Genomic DNA, 20,205 nt, shown 5'->3' on the forward strand with positions numbered 1-20,205 from the left:
TTTTTAATAGAACGTTTAAAAAATAAGCATTTATTTGAAATAGAAATCTTTTGTAACATCATCCTTGCTAAATAAAAGTTTTTTGTTTAAATGTTACTACACTTTTGAACAGTAGTGTACATTAGTCCTATTTAACAATATATTTTTATGATTCTAAAAGAATATGATTTGACCAAAGGCTGTAAAAAAAAAAGTGACCTATATATAGGAATGACGAATGGAAACGCAAAATGACGTCATAGCAGCAGTGTACACGCAGGCGCAAGTTTCCGGCATCGACGCGCATGCGCAGTAAGCGTCTTCACTCCTGATAGTGCTGAACTGAACTGTTGCTCGGTAACTACCGGGAATTAGAGCCTTTTCTCGGCCGATTTTTAACTATCACCACTACCACAGGAACTAAACTGCCTTATTTATGTGTTCACCGAGAGGATTTCAATTCTTGGACTCTTGAATTCGTAACGTGAATCTCAGAGGATGGCTGTATCATTGACGCATCCGTCCCAGATGTAGCCGAACGGTGAGAGCATTTTCCTGCGTTCATACACATATTTATCTAACTGTTAATCAGAAGATAAACACACCTGACGGCTTTAAATCACTCCAGTCTGTCTCTACACAACCTGACCTACTTTTAAGTATCAAGTAAACATCCTTTCATCATGAAACTGTTCTCGGCCTGGGAAACGCACAGCTCGTGATTAGACGTTATCTGCGGTTGTGTTCAAACTCTAGTGAGCTCCCTACCTAGACAGCATAAAGGTTGTGTTTAGGTTCACAGGCGCCTTCTACTGAATGCTGTCTATGTAGGCAACTAACTAGCTTGTAAGCTAAAGACATTAATTGTTATCTAGATCTCGAGTTACACGTCCCACTCCTGGCTGAGCTGATGCGGTTATTTCACTTCCTCATGTGTGTCTGTCAGGACATGCCACGTCTCCTCAGCACACCTGCACACGCGTGGAAGACCCTGATGATGATGATGATGACTTGAAACATGACGTCATGGAGGAACACACCTGTATAGAGAAGAGGTTGCCGGTAAAGGTTTGATTCGTCCACCTCACCTGTTCATCCGCTCCAGCGATGGGAAGGCAAGTACAAAACTGAAGTCATTTGAGGGGAAGGTGTTTTCTCAAACTTGAAAAGTTGAGATGTGAAATGTAAGGGCAAATAAATGATTACCTTATTGCCAATGAAGTTTCCTCTGCTTGACAGACCCTAGTGGTCGACCGATACTGGTTTTTTGATGGCCGATGATATCTTAGACAGCAGAGTGGCCGATATAATATATATACACTACCGTTCAAAAGTTTGGGGTCAGTAAGATTTTTAATGTTTTTAAAAGAAGTCTCTTCTGCTCACCAAGGCTGCATTTATTTGATTAAAAATACAAACAAAAACAGTGAAATATTATTCCAATTTTAAACAGCTGTTTTCTATGTGAATATACAGTAAAGTGTAATTTATTCCTGTGATCAAAGCTGAATTTTCAGCATCATTACTCCAGTCTTCAGTGTCACATGATCCTTCAGAAATCATTCTAATATGATGATTTGATGCTCAAGAAACATTTATGATTATTATCAATGTTGAAAACAGTTATTTACATTTTTATTTCATGATGCTTTGATGAATAGAAAGTTCAAAAGAACAGCATTTATCTGAAATCTAAAGCTTTTGTAACATTAAACACTACCGTTCAAAAGTTTGGGGTCAGTAAGAATTTTATTTTTATTTTTGGGGGAAATAAATAAAATAAATCAATACTTTTATTCATCAAGGATGAGTTAAACTGATCAAAAGTTACAGTAAAGACATTTATAATGTTAGAAAATATTCTATTTTAAATAAATGCTGTTCTTTTGAACTTTCTATTCATCATAGCATCATGAAATAAAAATGTAAATAACTGTTTTCAACATTGATAATAATCAGAAATGTTTCTTGAGCATCAAATCATCATATTAGAATGATTTCTGAAGGATCATGTGACACTGAAGACTGGAGTAATGATGCTGAAAATTCAGCTTTGATCACAGGAATACATTACAGTTTAAAATATATTAAAATAGAAAACAGCTGTTTTAAATTGTCATAATATTTCACAATATTACTGTTTTTTCTTTTTTGTATCAAATAAATGCAGCCTTGGTGAGCAGAAGAGACTTCTTTTAAAAACATTAAAAAAATCTTACTGACCCCAAACTTTTGAACGGTAGTGTATATATATATATACTTTATATTTATTTTAATCAATATTTAATAAATTAGAAAACAAATCTTTAAAATAAGCATGCTTATACTTTAGATGGAAACCTCTTGAATCTGCAATCCTGTTACAGTATTTTTCACAAAAAAAGTAATCGTTTAAAAATATATGAATATGTGAATAAAAAGGAAGTAAACACTGTAACTGCACTCCGTAATCTGGTTATTTTGTGCGCACTGGTAATCATATTTTTTCAAATAAAGACAAGGTAACGCTAATATTACATACAGCACACAGTGAAAACTATATGAATATGACACAGTGGGCAACTGGATAAAGCACAGCCTATTTTAAAATTAAGGATTTCAAGTTTTTTGATCGCTTCTCCTGTGAAGCTGATCTTCTGTTCACACTCACTCACTTCACACGGACCGACCGTCACTCGCACTAACATGTTTATCAGGTTACAAATGCACACTTCACAAGATATCACTTCTGGATTAAGGTTTGTGAAATGAAATGTTTATTAGATATTCAGGGATTTGTTTAAATTATGTAGATGCGCATTTGCTGAATGTTGACAGTAAATGAGAAAGTATTTTACCCTGATTGTTTGCCTTTTCTGTTAAAATTATATAAAAGCAAACACTTGACTTTTTCGCATACCATTTACTTTCTTTGTTTACCAGTTCTGTCTAACAAAGTATTAGATATGACTGACTAATGAAGACGGAGAATGTGAGTGAGTGCTGTGTGATCAGGCGCTGGTGTTCTCAGCGCTGCCCGTCAAAATAAAACTCCGCCTTCCAACACATCGGCCAATCAGAAAAACGTATCGGCCTATACCGATATTTAAAAAATGTCGGCCGATATATCGGCCTTGGCGATACATCGGTCGGCCATTACCCTTAAGGTCGACAGGAATTAAGAATAGTTGCTTTTTATGTAAATAGTAAATGCACAGTCCTGGTGTTATTGTGAATGATTCGTCAGTGCACGCTGAACAAAAATAAAAAAATCTTAATTTTTAGTTTGTCACTGCACTGACATTAGCTATGCACATTGAATGAAGCAAAAAACACTGTAGTCATCATATAACATGTAATATATGAGGGATGAAAGAATTCACCAAGCAGATTTCACAACAGGTTCAAGTTTGTCAATCGAATTCACTGTTGACCAACGGAAACCAATGAATAGTGTAGCAATGCATTAAGCTCAGCTCACAAACGCTGCTTGGTTTGAATGAAAGCTACTTTTGTGTGAGCTGAGCTTCATCTACAGAACTATTGAACAATGGACCTTTTTTGCCTGTGAAATTTTGACCTTGCAACTTTGCACCTTAAAGTCTGCTAGAAAGAGATGTTGCAATAGTCTTTTCTTCCTTATTGTGACGTATATTCGAGTGAAACGGCTCCTCGAACAAGAACAAATGTAGGGCAGGAGTTGATTTTATCCATCAGGAATTGATTAGATTGTTGTGGTTTGCTATTGGTGGATCTCATGTGAGAGACAGGTGCCAGTAAACACATCATCAGAGAAGAGAAGAGATGTCTTAAAGAGAGAAGGGTTATTTTGTGGAAAGATAATCAGGGCACATGAATTGTAAAAAATAATGACGTGCACGGATAAAATATTTATAATAAATACTGCAATAGTCAATAAAAAAAACAAGAATTGTCCGTTTTGATTTAATGGTGACTTTAATACATCTTTGCTTTTACTCAAAATGCATTAAATAACACTTAATTTAAAACCAATTCAGTCCTAATCAAAGCATGCTGGAAGCTAAAAATACACAGTTTTAGTTAATGCATCAGTTCATGTCATCCAATCACAAATGGATTAAGTCAACTATAATTTTACATATTAAAGTGGACTGAACATATGAAATTAAGATGTAATAAAGTGTTCAGATATTGTTTTAACTCATTTTAATTAAAAGGTTAGTTCACAAAAAAAAAAAAAAGTAATCATTTACTTGTTTATTTTAAGACTTTCGTTCATCTTTGGAACACAAATGAAAATATTTTTAATGAAATCCGAGATATTTCGGTCTTTCCTTTTCCATTCACCCAAAACTCTTGACAGTTCAAACTGTTCATAAAACGTAATAAAAGAAATGAGCAGTTTAATCCAAGTCTTCTAAATTAAATCTGTTCATCATATAAAGCGAAAGTGTCTTTACGGACGACTTGGATTAAACTGCTTTATTCAAATGGATTTATTTTGCGATGAATGTTTTGAAGCATTAAGAGTTTTCCATTAATAATGGACATTTCATTAAAAATCTTCATTCGTGTTTTTCGAAGAGGAATGAAAGTCTAATGGGTTTGGAACGACATGAGAGTGAGTAATTGACGACAGAATTTTCATGTGTGTGTCAATTAACCCTTTAATCGTTTTTTTCCGCTGCTCGTATTTCCCAATTTTAACCGAGCTAAAAGGATCCAGTTTCTATAGTGATGCATTGCTCATCATTATTTTTTCCCCCTGCAGGATTAGCATTTCCTGCCTGTTTCCAGCATCCTGGCACTTCAGCCTGTCTCCGGCGGTTCTGCCCCGGTTCCTGCTGCCGTCCTTCAGGCAGTTTCTGCTGCTGGGTCTGCTGGCCGGTGTGACGGGGGTGCTGTACCTGCTGCTGGTCACGGAGAAGGGCCAGTACAGCTGGTTAAGAGAGGACCGGCACCTCCACACGTAAAACACCCATCACTTCTGATCACTTCTCTTACTTCTGTAACGCATCTCAGCCTGTCTAATCATCGTGATCAATGTGTCTCATCTAGACGTTTGGGTCGGGTGCCGGACATGGAGGCCACGGACACCAATAACCCCAATCTGAACTACGGGCTGGTGGTGGACTGTGGAAGTAGTGGCTCCCGCGTGTTCGTATACACATGGCCCCGGCACAACGGCAACCTGCACGAACTCCTCGACATCAAGCAGATGCGAGACAAGCACAGGAAGCCTGTAGTGATGAAGATCAAGCCAGGTCAGTGTGGGAATGAATGAGCAGAATCATGGCCTGGAATGGTAAACTTAGTGGTAAACCGATATTGATTGGTGGCTTATGCTGATATCTTAGGCCACACTCGAAACTCGAAAAATGTGAATATCGTGCAAAAGTTCATTTATTTCAGTAATTCAACTTAAAAGGTGAAACTAATATATTATATAGGCTCATTACATAAGTGAGATATGTCAAGCCTTTATTTGTTATAATTTGGATGATTATGGCTTACAGCTTATGAAAACACCACATTCAAAATCGTAAGCTGTAATCCATAATCATCAAAATTATAACAAATAAAGGCTTGAAATATCTCACTTTGCATGTAATGAGCCTATATAACATATTAGTTTCACCTTTTAAGTTAAGAATTACTGAAATAAATGAACTTTTGCACGATATTCAAATTTTTCGAGTTTCACCTGTACATCACATGGTTCAAGTGACCCAATTCTGATTCTCCAGTTCTCCCATGTGATGTGGCACAGATCGGATGTGACCCATGAACGTGTTAGCAGGAAAAAAGCACATGGATTCCGATATTCTTAGATCGGTTTCAGGCCTCATTCATATGTGGAAATAAATCTGATATGAATCGGACACGTGCATTTGAGATCAGATCAGATATTCCCTTGTCATTGCAAGTCATACATTATTAAAAAAGCGACGGAGGACAACTGACATCATCTCAGGTGGACAGCAACCAGTAGTGATCGTTGCTGCAACAAGGGCTGTCCTCTTGTTTTTCTCCGCCTTAAGAGACCAATGTTTTGCTGACCTTTAAAGATGATCCGGAAAGCAAAAGCTTGTATTATCATTTCAACTGTGCCTGTTGCAAATCGCGCCATTTTACTTCCTTTTCGGCCTAAGCTTTTCCGGGTCAGTATGTCTAACTTGGGTTGTTTCGTCAAGTGTATAGTGTAAATGCAGATATGGGTCACTAAAAGATGATGTAAGCTGGTCGTCAAAAAAATCTGATATAGTCAACCAATTGGATTTGGGCATCAAGACCTGCAGTGTAAATGCGGCCAGGCAGCAGGTGCTTTTATTGCTTTCAAAATTAAAGTCCCGTACACTGTCCTGCTTCGACATATCGGACAAACAGAAACACGTGTCATACTTTACTACCATTTATTAAACATGAATGAACATCAGACGGAATGTTAAAAGAAACAGTGTATCTTGCTGAAATGTGTCATGTCTCATGTAATCCCTCAATCAGTGATTCAACCGGAAAGATATAAATATAACAGCTTGTAAACAATAAGTCAGGTATGCACTATATTACATATGTATTACATGCACTATATTATTCATTATGTTTTTATTTTAACTTAAAGTTCCCATGCAGTCAATAATTGTATCCCTTAAAACTGACCTTTGATCACCAACATGACATATTTAAAAAAAAAATTATAGATTTTTTTTGTTTTTGTTATGCCTTAAAATAGCTTGAATGTAACTCGACACCCTTGCCTCATTTAGTATGTGCGGTTCTATGAATATGCGAATGAGCCCCGCCTCCACTCACTCACTCAGCTCAGAGATCCACTGGTTGACGATCACACGTTGATCTGATTGGTTACAAGGTAGTTTGTGACGTCAGAAACACCAGCGATTTCAAAGCGTGTTTTTGAGACTGTCTTTGGTTCACTGCAGTTTTAAGGAGAAAATACTCAGCAATGGTGATTACCTATGATTTTACACATGGTTTGCCTTAAAGCATATTAAAAACACCACATAGACATATAAACAACATTAAAAACAGGGTTCGTACGGTCATGAAAAACCTGGAAAAGTCATGGATTTTTAAAATGGCAATTTCCAGGCCTGGAAAAGTTTTGGAAAATGAATAAACTCATAAAGTTTTGGAAAAGTCATGGAAATTTGTTTTTCAAAATATCTGTGTACTTGAATTTGTTTAATTAATCAAATTGGGGAAACAAATTGCAATACTTTTTTCGTTTTACTGTGCGTTCACACCGGACGCGAATAGCGCGTCAAATTCGCGCCTGACGTGTCTAGAAATGTACGCGCGTCAGAGGCGAAATGACGCGTTTCCATTAACTAAAAGCGCTGAAACGGACATGAAAGGGGACCCATTTCTTTTGGCCCATCTAGTTTTAGTCGCTGTCCTCAGTGCCGCAGAAAAGCGCTGAAACGGACATGAAGGGGAACTCATTCAGCGCTTTTCTACGGCACTGAGGACAGCGACTAAGTAGCCACACCTGTGTGGCTCTTGTGTTGCTGTCATCAGCTCAGTGCTTCAAATTAAAATAAGCTGCTTTGCATTTTCATATAGCTTCGTATGTGCCTTTCCATTACAGATTTGAGCAAAACTTTTTTTTTCTTCTAAATATCGATAAATAACTATTGCAAAAGGATGGCGTTTCCATTAACCGACTAAAACTTTTTTTTTTTTTTTGCGATCAGTCATTCCAAAAATCATGGCAACGGAGGACGTTAGTAGGTTTATATCTCACCCACCGCCCTACAAATTATTATTATTAATGTCTTATCCAAGTATTAATGTCAGGGAAAGACCCTTATGCGAACGGCACATAGGCTATATGCTAAGTTTCTTCATGTTTCTCCCTTGATTGTGGCATTTCTTTGAGAGTAGGCTATCCCTGTATTGTTTCTTTTATGAATTTAATAAGGAACCCTGGATTTCATGTATTCTTTCTGTCCAAAGGGTCCGTGTTCTTTTGTGTCCACTCGTTTTTCCTTTAACCCCCAAATGAAAAACGAAAAATGAAGGGTTGTTGTAAGTAGGCTATTTTTAAAACGCAAAGTTGAACGCCAACATTTAAATTTGAACTGTAGGCTACACCAAATGCTGTGCGAAAAAGAAAAAAATATCGACAAATTTTCAGATTTTTGTTTATGACTTTTTGCCTCTTTGTTAAACATTTAAAATATATATGATTTTTTTCTTTAAAAAAATTTATTTGGTCTTTTATTTTCCGTGTTCACATTTATGAGGAAAAAACAATGTTACGTGACCGTTCTCCATTACGGTAATGAGTCCTCTGAGAGCGGCACTAAAAGACTTTAAAACTTACACAGAGACCTCAAACAAAGCACAAAGCCTTCCTAAACGAATTTCGTTTTGTATTAATTGTATCTTGATTTTAAAATGTTTCATTAACCAATTGCTTAATAGCCTAAATAAAAAGTAAATAGCAGAAAATAGATAATCACGACACAGAGGCGCCGGAGTGAACTGGATCATCCATGAACCGAAACTCAGCGTAAAAGGTAGCCTACTCGCCTCACAGACCTAAACAAAACTGAAATAGGCCTATATCTATTATCTACAGAAATATCTACTTTTAAACAGAACAATTCAAAACAAAATAAAACGATGTAGCCTAATCCGTATGAAATGTGCATTTCTCTCCGGCGTGTTCACTACTAAGAAGATCGCGAGTCAGTCAACTTCGTCTTTGCAGTCGACACAGAAAATACTTGTTTATTAATAAACAATTAAAATTGAGAGAGAGAGAGAATATAAGATTAGTTTGACTAATTTTGAGGACTTCTAATGATCTGTTAACAATCTCGTTTTTTTTTTTTTTTGTTTTTTATGGCGTTTATCGCATTTTGGAAAAGAGCTCTTCAAGCACATTTAGATTTTTCATCCGCTACTAACGTTACCCGCCCACAAGGAGTTAATTAACATGTATACACAGATGTTTTATGGAAAACTATGTCATGAATATTTACCTTTAAATCATGGAAAAGTCTTGGAAAAGTCATGGAAATTTAATGGTAAAAATGTGTACGAACCCTGTAAAAACTAGATTTTTTTGTCTTTTTTTAATGCATGTTTGATTAAATCCGTCATATAAAAACAAGTTACAAGTCACTATTTAAATGTTTATATTTCAGAAGTGAATTGAAGTAGAAACATAATTATATCATAAAGATATTATTATAAAGCTGCTTTATGTGCAATAACATTTTTGTTTTGTGCAAATCAGTTTTATTTGAGTGTTAATTTGAACCTTTAATATTATATTATTGAACCGACTGACACAGTTCCCTGTATGGTTTACAGCTTCATTTGAAAAAAATACTTTACCTGATATATATACAAATGAATCAGTGTTGAATCAAAACTAAATCATGAAGTTTGTCATGATTGACAAATAAATATAATACTACTTGTGTTCTGTTCAGGTATCTCTGAGTATGCATCCACACCAGACAAGGCCAGTGACTACATCAGCCCTCTGTTGAGCTTTGCTGCTCAGCACATCCCTAAAAACAAGCACCAGGAGACGCCTCTCTACATCCTGTGCACTGCGGGGATGAGAGTCCTGCCTGAAAGGTGTGCAGTCACACACTCACATTAGATGCATGCTGTGGGAAAGCCGCCATGTGTGCTGAGAGGCTGTGTTTGTTTGCAGTCAACAGGAGGCCCTGCTGGAGGATTTGCGGACTGACATCCCTGTGAATTTCAACTTCTTGTTCTCCGACTCGCATGTGGAAGTTATCTCAGGCAAACAGGAAGGTAAGAACCACCTCTGGACCGTTCTAGACCATCTCTGGGGTCATCAGTTCAAATGTTAAACAAATCTACACACTACTGTTTAACAGTTTGGAGTGTTTTGAATGTTTTAAAAATAAGTATCTTGTGCATTTATTTGATAAAAAATACAGTAAAAATAGTAATATTGTGAAATATTATGATTACAATGTAAAACAACTGCTTTAGATTTTAAAGTGTAATTTATTCCTGTGATCAAAGCTGAATTTTCAGCATCATTACTCCAGTCTTCAGTGTCACATGAATGATCCATCATTTGATGCTCAAGAAACATTTCTTATCATCAATGTTGTATAGGGACAGATACAATAAACATCGATACAACTGGGACAACAGCCATCCAATGCATAGTGTTTGTAGCTAAAGCTAATTTGCAACACTTGTCCCTTGAAGGGCTTTTATAAATACAATTTATATTATAAATGTCTTTACTGTCACTGATCAATTTAATACATCCTTGCTGAATAAATGTATTTCTTTGGGGGGAAAAAATCTTACTGACCGCATTTTTTGTGCCGAGTAAAAATCTGAATTCTGAGGAATTGTATTTTCTATTTTTGCAGGAGTATATGCATGGATAGGTATCAACTTTGTTCTGGGACGATTCAATCATGTTGAGGATGGTAAGAGATATTGATATTTTAAACGCCCTACAAAAGTTTTTTTTTGTTTCAGCTACACTTCACTTTTTTGTATTTTCTTGACTCGTGTCTCAGAACATGAGGCAGTGGTGGAGGTGCAGGTTCCCGGCAGTGACCAGCAGGAGACGCTGGTGCGCAAGCGTACGGCTGGCGTACTGGACATGGGCGGCGTCTCCACTCAAATCGCATACGAAGTGCCCAAAACTGTAAGCTTTGCTTCTCCACAACAGGTTATTATACAATTTCCCGTATATTTGAAAGCTAAAAGTTTGGCTTTGTCATTCTCATTCTCTCATTCTTGTTCTCCTGGTACTCTGTGGTCCTTGGCCCAGTGCAGTACAAGGCCATGGTGAATTTGCTGAACTGATGCCTTGGACTGAGATAAGCCTGCAGCATGCAATATAGCAGCATGGTGCTTACGCTCCGAGACCGATACTAACCGCTCCTCAGCAGCCGTTTCTTAAAGAGACCATATTCATCACTTTTGTAATATATTTGATTTTTTCCCCCCCTCATTAAGTCCACTTGTAATATTAGTCAAGGTTTCTCATGGCAAAAATTGTTTAATAATTGATGCCTTGAGACGAAAGACCATATAAGTCCATGTTTTCAAATTTGTAATAATAACATATTTTTTTCATTTGGACTGTGAACTTTATATTATATATTTTTATTTTACTTGAAGATAGACAACAAACGCTTACCAATTCTAATGAGAAGATTTTTCAGTGTCAATCTTAAAAATAAAAAGTTAGAGTAATTTACATATCTGGAATGTGGAAGAACGGTTAATGTGGAACCGCTAACGTTAGGTAGGTACTTTGTACATATACGGTTCTTACACTCACCTCTTTCGGTGGACTTTTTCCTCGTTTTAGCACTCCTCTCCGGTTCACATATGGTTTCCCAGCATCCCTCAAAGACTTCCTTGATCTGTCCTTTCATTCGTTCATGTTTGTTCTCCTTTTTTTGCCGAGGTTTTGCCTGTTAATGTCCGCAGCGGACATGAGAGCAACCGGCGTCTCCATTTTTCGTTAGTGGACATAAACGTTTTTTCCGCGTGAGACTATTTTAAAGTTTAAAATACAGAGTATTGGTCGCGCGAACACCCCCCACCCCCCACAGTGCTTCTGTATACAAAGTGGCACACATACATTCATGTCACATGGTTATCTCATTATTATTTTTGTGGACTTGTACAGTTGTTCGTCGCATAGAGTCAATAAAAAAAATAGTTTTTGTTCATAACACTCTCATGGAAACTTGTGGGTAATTCGTACAATCTCATCCGGAGTAATTTGTTTTAATCGCATTTGGAGTTTGATCTGCTTAAGTTCTACTGAGGATTAGGTTTAGAGATGGACCTTCAATTCATATGAATTTGTAGGATCGCATTGGGAGTCGTTTGTAGGATTGTGTTTGTCATACTGAGGATTAGTATTAGGGATGGACCTTCATGCTTATTTAAAAAAAAAAAAAAAATTAATTGTGAATTTATGGCTAATTCACATAAATGTGTAGGATAGATCGCATTCGGAGTAATTTGTAGGATTGCGTTTGTCATACTGAGGATTAGGTTTAGGGATGGACCCTCATGCTTAGGTTTTTTAAATTGTAATTTTTTTTAAATTGTGAATTGGTGACTAATTCATATGAATTTGTGCGATCCCATTCGGAGTAATTCATGCGATCCCATTCGGAGTAATTCGTACAATCTGCTGCTTGTGGCCCAATGAGGTTAGGTTCGTGCACAAAACAATTATTATTTTTTATTTACATTTCCTCTTCATCGGATTGTTTTATTTCAGATGGGCGTTTCTTACCTCTCTCTGACTCTTAATCTGGGTGTTTTTCCTGCTGTACCTTTTTATGCTTATATGTAAATTAGATAACCCTGTTTACCTACTTCTATACATGATGTGACCCCTTTAAACAATATTGGATCATTTAATTGAATCCCAGTAATTAGGGGAGAGTTTCAAAGTCTAATATTAGACTTCAATTGTGTGTGTGCACGTGCCATTTGGGTGTTTTTGACCTATATTTGACCTGTTCTCAGCACAAATCCCAGTGGCCTGTAATCTGATATAACAGGATGCCTGAGGCTGGAAGCAAATGCAATCAGAATGAAGTGTTCAAATGTTTTCCTCGTGTTCTTCAGTATTTTTCTGCAACTGAGTTAGAGCTTATGATGAGCTATTGAAGGAATGTTCTCAGATCAGCACTTTTGAAGCTCGATGGACCTGTGCTGGCGATTACCACTCAACATGATCATAATCTCTCATTTTGTACATACAACAACAACAAATCTTTACAGTAATGCACTTACAATGACAGTCTATGGGTCTAGACACTATTTAAAGTTTGTGATCTGTAAGATTTTTTAAAGAAGTCTCTTTTCTTACATTTGTTTGATCAAAAATACAGTAAAAACAGTAATATTGTGAAAATATTTTTACAATTTAAAATAACTTTATTTTAATTTTCCATTTGAATATATTTAAAAATATAATTTATTCCTGTGATCAAAGCTGAATTTTCAGCATCATTACTCCAGTCTTCAGTGTCACATGATCCTTCAGAAATCATTCTAATATGATGATTTGCTGCTTAAAAAAACAAACATTTATGTTGATTATCAATGTTGAAAAGTTTTGTGATGCTTATTTTTTTGGAAACCGTAATACATTTTATTTTCAGGGTTATTTTAATATAAAAAAAAATATATATATAGAATTTGTTTGTAAGTCTATAAAAATTGTCACTTATGATCAATTTAACATGTCCTTGCTGGACAAGGACAAAGTATTGATTTCCTGCAAAGAACAAATTACTGACCCCGAACTTTTGAAGCGAAGACACCAGTCTGAAACCGTTAACATGACACTAGTTTTATAAGATTTCATAATAACTTGGTCTATGCAAAGCTATTGCCAGTCAGAAAATCCCCTAGACTTCCATTGTAAGTGCATTCATGTCAATTTTCCGTTTTACTGAAGGATGAGTCCATTATTTTCTGTGGTAATTCACATGCCAGAGAAGCTTTTGATAGAGCTCCACTTGTTCTGAACCCCGAACATTCTTTTAAATGTCATGGTGCAAATATGATGCCGCTTCTCGCTTCACTTGCTTTGCTGCCTTTGTGTTTAAAGACATGTGCAATTCAGAGCAGATCTGTAGATCTGTGTTTTTAGAAGAGTGTGTTGCCCAGAAGGAACCTCTGGTAACATCTGTTTTCCACAGCTGTCTTATATTTCTCTCTCTGCTACCAGGAAGAGATAGCCAAGAATCTGCTGGCGGAGTTTAACCTGGGCTGCGACGCTCACCGAACCGAACACGTGTACCGTGTTTACGTCTCAACTTTTTTGGGTTTCGGAGGAAACGCGGCCCGCCAGAGATATGAGGAAAACCTCATCAGCAACACACAAATGCAAAACAAGTATGATCATTTTTATTATTATTATTATTCAAGCTAGATGATATCACTACTGTTCAAAAGTTTGGGGGTCAGACAAATTATTTATTTATTTATTTATATATTTTTTTTTAAATAAATTAATACTTTTATTCACCAAGGATGCAAAAGTGGCATTAAAGACGTTTAGAATTTTACAAAAGATTTCAATTTCAAATAAATGCTGCTCTTTTGAACTTTCTATTCATCAAAGAACCCTGACGTCACGATTTCCACAAAAAAATTATAATAAGAAATGTTTATTGAGCATCAAATCATCGTATTAGAATGATTTCTGAAGGATCATTTGACACTGAAGACTGGAGTAATAATGCTGAAAATTCAGCTTTGATCACATGAATAAATTAAATTTGACAGTATATACACACATATATATATATATATATATATATATATATATATATATATATATATATATATATATATGTGAATATACTGTAAAATTTTATATATATATATATATATATATATATATATATATATTTTTTTTTTTTTTTATTGTAATAATATTTCACAGTATAACTATTTTTGGATCAAATACATCCATCCTTGGTGAGCGGAAAGATACTTCTTTTAAAAACTTTTTTTTTAGACTATTGATGCTATTCAATATCCTGTTTATATAACCATTAACATAACAGGTTAAAGCATCTTTCATTAAGTCTAATTAGTCATAGGAATCTTAACAGTATTCATGATGATGAATAATTTTTTATTATTATTTATTTGAATTGTCCTGGACTTAACACAAGCAGAATGCTCTTTTATGAAGTTACTTCACTTAAGGACATATTTAATAAGATTATGGCTGAAAAGGTTTTGGATTTTTTTTATCATATGTTAATTTAAAAAATCTTTTATAATAATGACTTGCTACTTTTGTTGGTTTTGTTTTTATTGTATTTATATGATATTTTTATTTTTGTAATTAAATTTTTGCCATGAAAATGGCTTTGAATGCTGACATGGCACTAAATAAATGAATCTGAATCTGAATCTCTCCTCCACTGTCTCCAGGCTCCTGGGTCAGCATCAGGGAGAGGGTCCAGACTCGCCCATCCTCGACCCCTGCCTGCCAGCGGACCTGCAGGATGAGCTGGGTCCTCAGGACCAGAGGGTGCACCTGCGTGGCACAGGAGACTTCGAGCGCTGCCGTCTGCTGCTCCAGCCGTTCCTCAACCGCACCAACGACACCAACACATCGCTGAACGGAGTCTACCAGCCGCCCATCGACTTCCCCAACAGCCAGTTCTACGGCTTCTCTGAGTTTTACTACTGTACTGAAGATGTGCTGCGCATGGGAGGAGACTACAACTCCACCAAATACTCCAATGCTGCTAAGGTACACTGACGCCCTGGAACGCTTCATGAGGAATGTTACTGAATGTTCACCATGTTCTTTTTGCATTGAATTAAAGGGATAGTTTTTGATCTTTCTGTCACCCATCATTTACTCACAGGTTTAGAACATCTTGAGTGTGTGAGTTTCTTTGTTCTGTTCATTTAAAGCACAGAAAGGACAGTCTGCTTCTGTTGAATGAAAGTGTGAACATGCTTTAAAATTTGTCTTTTTGTGTTGCATGACAGAATTTAGAAGAAAGTGGAGGTGTGCGATATTGACAAAAAAAAATTATGTATCCATATTTTCTGGGATTTTGTCGATACTGATGATTAGACTATATTTAGCTGTGTGTGTTATGTTGACGGTACCCTGGCAGGTTTAGCAATGCCGTCGCAGCAGGGACAGAAATTTAAATTCATCAAATTTTTTTACCTTTTTATCTGCATTTTTACCTTTTAAAAATGCAATTGTTTTCTTACCTAATTAAATGTTGGCTATGTATAATGTATTATGTCAAATTACATTTAATCAATTTCAGTTAGAATAATAAGACACTGTAGGGCTGTTACCAATCAAATGAAATCAGTATCAACTAAATCCATCAATTCAGAGGAAACAGAAGCCGGATAGATTCATTTACAGACTCTTTAATGCAGCTCAGAGAGACATGAGTGCATTTAACCTGCCGTTACAAATGCAAAAGTAATGTTTTCAAAATAAAGCTTTGATATATAAAATGATTTTGGACAGAACAGAGAAGCGTGGCGCCACACACTAGTCCAAACACAGATTAATGAATAGAATTCCTTGCGACGTGTAGATCCAAAAATAGCTCAAAAATATAAAAAAATTCCAAAAGGAGATCCGCACACGAGAAACAGGCCAAAAGACTCATAAAATGTAGTGTCCGGAGGCCACAGATAAAGTGCAAGGTGCGCAAAACGTTTTCGGGTTGAACCCTTCATCAGTGTCGTGTGTTTCCAAGCATACACCTGCGCTCATTTACAAGCCTATTACTGTAATCATTATAATACACTGGACACTGACTATATAGGTAAACAAAATACAATAATACATATACATTATAACTAAACCTATAATCTAAATAAGCATACCATAATATTCACATAATCATAATTGAATCTCACAAATACCATGCAATATGAATACAAATGTCACATGATTGAACATTTGAAATACATCACAATGATTTATAGTACATCTTTATCACTGTATAAATCGACAAATGTAAGTTATAATAATAAAAAAAAGGTGTATTATAATTTTTACGGTAGTAAGCTTGTAAATGACAATGTGAAACTAAAAACAGTAGGTGGCGGCAAGTCACTGTTAATGAGCGAATCATTGAGTCATTTAATTAACTGATTCGTTCAAACGGCGGATCATTTCAGGAACGAAGCATTTGACTTTCTTATTGAGCGAGTCATTGAATCATTAACTCAACTGATTCGTTTAAATGGACTGATTCATTCAGTAACGAAACGCCGCTGTGTTGCTCAGACACAAACTATTTTCGTTGGTGAAATAGAGCAAAACAAGCAATATTGTGTCTAAAAGACACTTAAAATTGACTTCTTGTTTATTAAACTGTTGTATAAAATCTCAATCGTGCTGATATTTGGGGGATCTCTGACATCACGCAGTGTTTGCTCTCTCTAGGCCGGTGTTTGTTTGGTGTTTGCAAAATGAGAGACATTCTCGATAATGTCAGATTTCACATCTCTAAAACAACAATTATGATATTATAATAATCTTTTCTTCCCTATTGTGATGTATATCCAAGTGAAACAGCTTCTCTAGTAAGAAAACATGTCAGCTGGGACTTGATTGTGTCCATCAGGGACTTTAAACTCAGGGAGTAAAATGAGTTGTTCATGCTGTTTGTTTTTAAAGTTATTGACCTGATCCGTTTCATTTCAGAGTTACTGTGCCACCCAGTGGAAAACTCTGAAAGAGCGGTTTGATCGAGGTCTTTACGCCTCACACGCTGACCAGCATAGACTGAAGTAAGTTTAAAACACACAACCTTTATCCAGACAGTATTCACTCATTCACCTTTATACTGTCAGTGATATGTACATCATTTCAGTGATCAGTTTGGAGAAAGGTATAAGCGCTCCTCTCTTCTGCAGGTACCAGTGCTTCAAGTCTGCGTGGATGTACGAGGTGCTCCACTCGGGTTTTGCCTTTCCAGCGGCGTACGAGAACCTCAGGACGGCTCTGCTGGTGTATGACAAAGAAGTGCAGTGGACACTAGGAGCCATTTTGTACCGCACACGTTTTCTACCTCTAAGGTACAATACTTTTCCCTAGATGACTTTAGATGTACCTTTGATATATATATATATATATATATATATATATATATATATATATATATATATATATATTAGGAAAATATTTTAAATATGAGGTAATAAAAAAACACTTCACTTGGTTAAGCTATTTAGCTGACAAAATTATTTGGTAAAAACGCAAACTACAGCTTCATGTTTTTTGCAAAAAAGTGCACAGAAAAACAGGCCCTAGGCCGGACATCACTTCTGGCCTCGACTCGACTCGTTTTGAGTCTTCTTTTCTTTTGAAACCAATTTTTTTTTAAATTTTGTATACAGAATAACTGTTCAAAACTGCCATCTTTTTTTCTTTTATTCAGCAAGGATGCATTACAAGTAACAGTAAAGAGTATTTATATAATATTTCAAATAGATGCTGTTGTTTTTTTGGGACTTTCTGAATCCTAAAAGAAAATGTATCGCAGTTTCCACAAAAATATGAAGCAGCACAACTGTTTTCAACACTGATAATAATCAGAAATGTTTCTTGAGCATCAAATCAGAAAACTAGAATGATTTCTGAAGAATCATGTGACAAGACTGGAGTAATGATGCTGAAAATTCAGCTTTGATCACAGGAATAAATTACATTTTAAAATATATTCACATAGAAAACAGTTCTTTTAAATTGTATCCAAAGTCCTTTTTTTTTTTTTTTTTACTTTTCAGTATTTTCTGCAACATCAGCTAGTAAAATTATAGCATATATATTAAAATAATAGCTAACAGAATTCATAAACATAACCCATGTATGGGTTTATAACCCCTTTGCCCTGTAAATTAGCATCTTCCAACTGTTCCTTTTGTCCTGAAGTGGCGTTTTGCTAATATGAGCGTCTCAGAGACAGACATGTATGTAATGTTAGGTTTTTGTCACTTAATAATATTGCATGCAGTTGTCTTAAAATCTTTTTTCTTTGTGATTTTTTCCCCCCCACATTTTATAGAGCCATAAAGAGTATTTGAAGTTAACCTTTTATATTACTACTACTAACCATATTTACACATACACACACACACACACACACACACACACACACAAATCACATTAAAATTGTGTAGATCTGATGAGATAATGCATAGATCTAGTTTTGATGATGTTGTGACACGTTTTCTTGTCCATGGTTTGTTCAGGGACATCCAGCAGGAGAGTCTGAAGGGCTCTCACTCCCGCTGGCATCACAGCTTCTCCTTCATGAACAACCACTATCTGTTCCTGGCCTGTTTTCTGGTGGTGGTTCTGTCCATCTTCCTTTACCTGCTCCGTCTGAGACGCATACACAGCCGCTCCACGCTCCACGTCCAGTGGCTGGAAGAGGGCCTGGGGTCACCTGACCTCCCCGTGCCCCTATAGGGCCTGGAGCCTGTCCGTCAAACCACTGGCCAATCACTGGAGGAGGAGGAGATCAAAAACAAGTCCCTCTCCTACAATCATCATGTTGTCCTCCCATTGGCCAGTTTTGCATTTTCCCGAAATGATTCGCAAGGGAATTCTGCGTGACATTTTCAGTCGAGACCAGTGAACGTTTACTGTAATGTGAAGACTGCAGGACCGTGTCTGATCAGCAGTGATGTTTAGTTGTTTATTTATTGTGCGAGGAACGCTGAGGCTGCCTTTTTGGATTTTCAATGTCACTATCAATGTGAAAGAGGTCGTGTGCATCGAGTACGTGGTTTATAGACTGAACTGTGTCCCCCAGTTTGGATTTATATACATCACCGTTTAGACAAGGTTCTGCCGGCTGCCGCCTCAACTCGAGACGCATAATTGAACATTTATCGAATGATTTGGTTGTGCCAAAGAGAAACGGATCGAGGTTCATTTTAAAGGACTCGTTTTAGACACTGAAGTCGGACTGCTTTGATATCATGACAGAAAGCTGCGTCGTCTTGAAATCCCTTTAGATTGTAAAAACACAAACAGGCACATTTAGAAAGTACTAAGTTTTGGGCACCTTTTTTTTTTTTTTCTAAACACTTTTCCATAATGTTAAAGAGCAACATTGAATATCCATCTATCGACATCCTGAAGGAATGTTGAGGTGGTCGGAGAAAATGTTTTTGATTTTTGTTAAAGGTTGTGCAAGACGGTTCAGTGGTAAATATTTACAGTGTTACAGTGTCAGAGGTACTGCTTATCGCTTGTCTGTGAGTGTTTATGATTGTGAGCATGTATGCGCACCTTGATATTTTCAAATTCTTTTCGAAGCCATCACCCGTCACACTTCACAGGGAGGTGAAGCTGTACATGTTATTTCAACACTATGATGTGAATCGGTGCAATATATTTCCAGTTTTCTTGTCCTTTCAGCTTTTACAATCACACTCATGAGTCATTTACTCGTTCTCATGCTCCTCCAAAACCATGTGACCACCTTCTGGTGGCTGGAAACATCAATTCTGAGAAATGTATTGATCACACGTTTGCATGCAATGACAATGAATTGGCTTTAAGATTTAAAATGGATAAAATAAGCACGGTTGACCACTGGATTATATTCAAAGTATGAAGTCAAATAATAGTTTTGTGTGAGAAGGTGTTCAGTCTGTTTATCACACAAGCTATCACATGACTATACAATAGTGCATGAGCCACTTTAAAGACACTAATGA

At 36.3% G+C, this 20,205-nt stretch overlaps 1 protein-coding gene and 1 long non-coding RNA gene across 4 annotated transcripts in view; one reads left to right on the forward strand and one right to left on the reverse strand.

The window, feature by feature from the left end:
• Positions 1–264: 264 nt before the first annotated feature.
• entpd4 (ectonucleoside triphosphate diphosphohydrolase 4) overlaps positions 265–20,205 on the forward strand; it is a 20,492-nt gene continuing 551 nt past the window's right edge. Inside the window, exons 1-13 of one of the 3 annotated variants that reach the window (XM_082188730.1) lie at positions 265–520; positions 855–1,094; positions 4,712–4,909; positions 4,999–5,204; positions 9,408–9,558; positions 9,638–9,741; positions 10,341–10,400; positions 10,494–10,648; positions 13,691–13,857; positions 14,911–15,235; positions 17,177–17,262; positions 17,389–17,550; positions 18,727–20,205. The exon at positions 18,727–20,205 is cut by the window's right edge and continues 551 nt beyond it. In XM_082188730.1, the coding sequence (XP_082044856.1) occupies positions 1,087–1,094; positions 4,712–4,909; positions 4,999–5,204; positions 9,408–9,558; positions 9,638–9,741; positions 10,341–10,400; positions 10,494–10,648; positions 13,691–13,857; positions 14,911–15,235; positions 17,177–17,262; positions 17,389–17,550; positions 18,727–18,946 (1,842 nt within the window). In that variant the 5' untranslated portion in view covers positions 265–520; positions 855–1,086 and the 3' untranslated portion in view covers positions 18,947–20,205. The remainder of the gene's footprint in view (positions 521–854; positions 1,095–4,711; positions 4,910–4,998; positions 5,205–9,407; positions 9,559–9,637; positions 9,742–10,340; positions 10,401–10,493; positions 10,649–13,690; positions 13,858–14,910; positions 15,236–17,176; positions 17,263–17,388; positions 17,551–18,726) is intronic. The other 2 variants (XM_082188729.1, XM_082188731.1) reach the window with 2 other exon arrangements.
• Positions 20,116–20,205, reverse strand: part of LOC309513080 — a 1,599-nt gene continuing 1,509 nt past the window's right edge. Inside the window, exon 2 of the long non-coding RNA XR_014211280.1 lies at positions 20,116–20,205. This exon is cut by the window's right edge and continues 1,258 nt beyond it. This is a non-coding gene — a long non-coding RNA (uncharacterized lncRNA).

This window comes from Leuciscus leuciscus, assembly GCF_965113295.1.
Source record: "Leuciscus leuciscus genome assembly, chromosome: 13".
In the NCBI taxonomy this organism is placed as follows: Eukaryota; Metazoa; Chordata; class Actinopteri; order Cypriniformes; family Leuciscidae; genus Leuciscus; species Leuciscus leuciscus.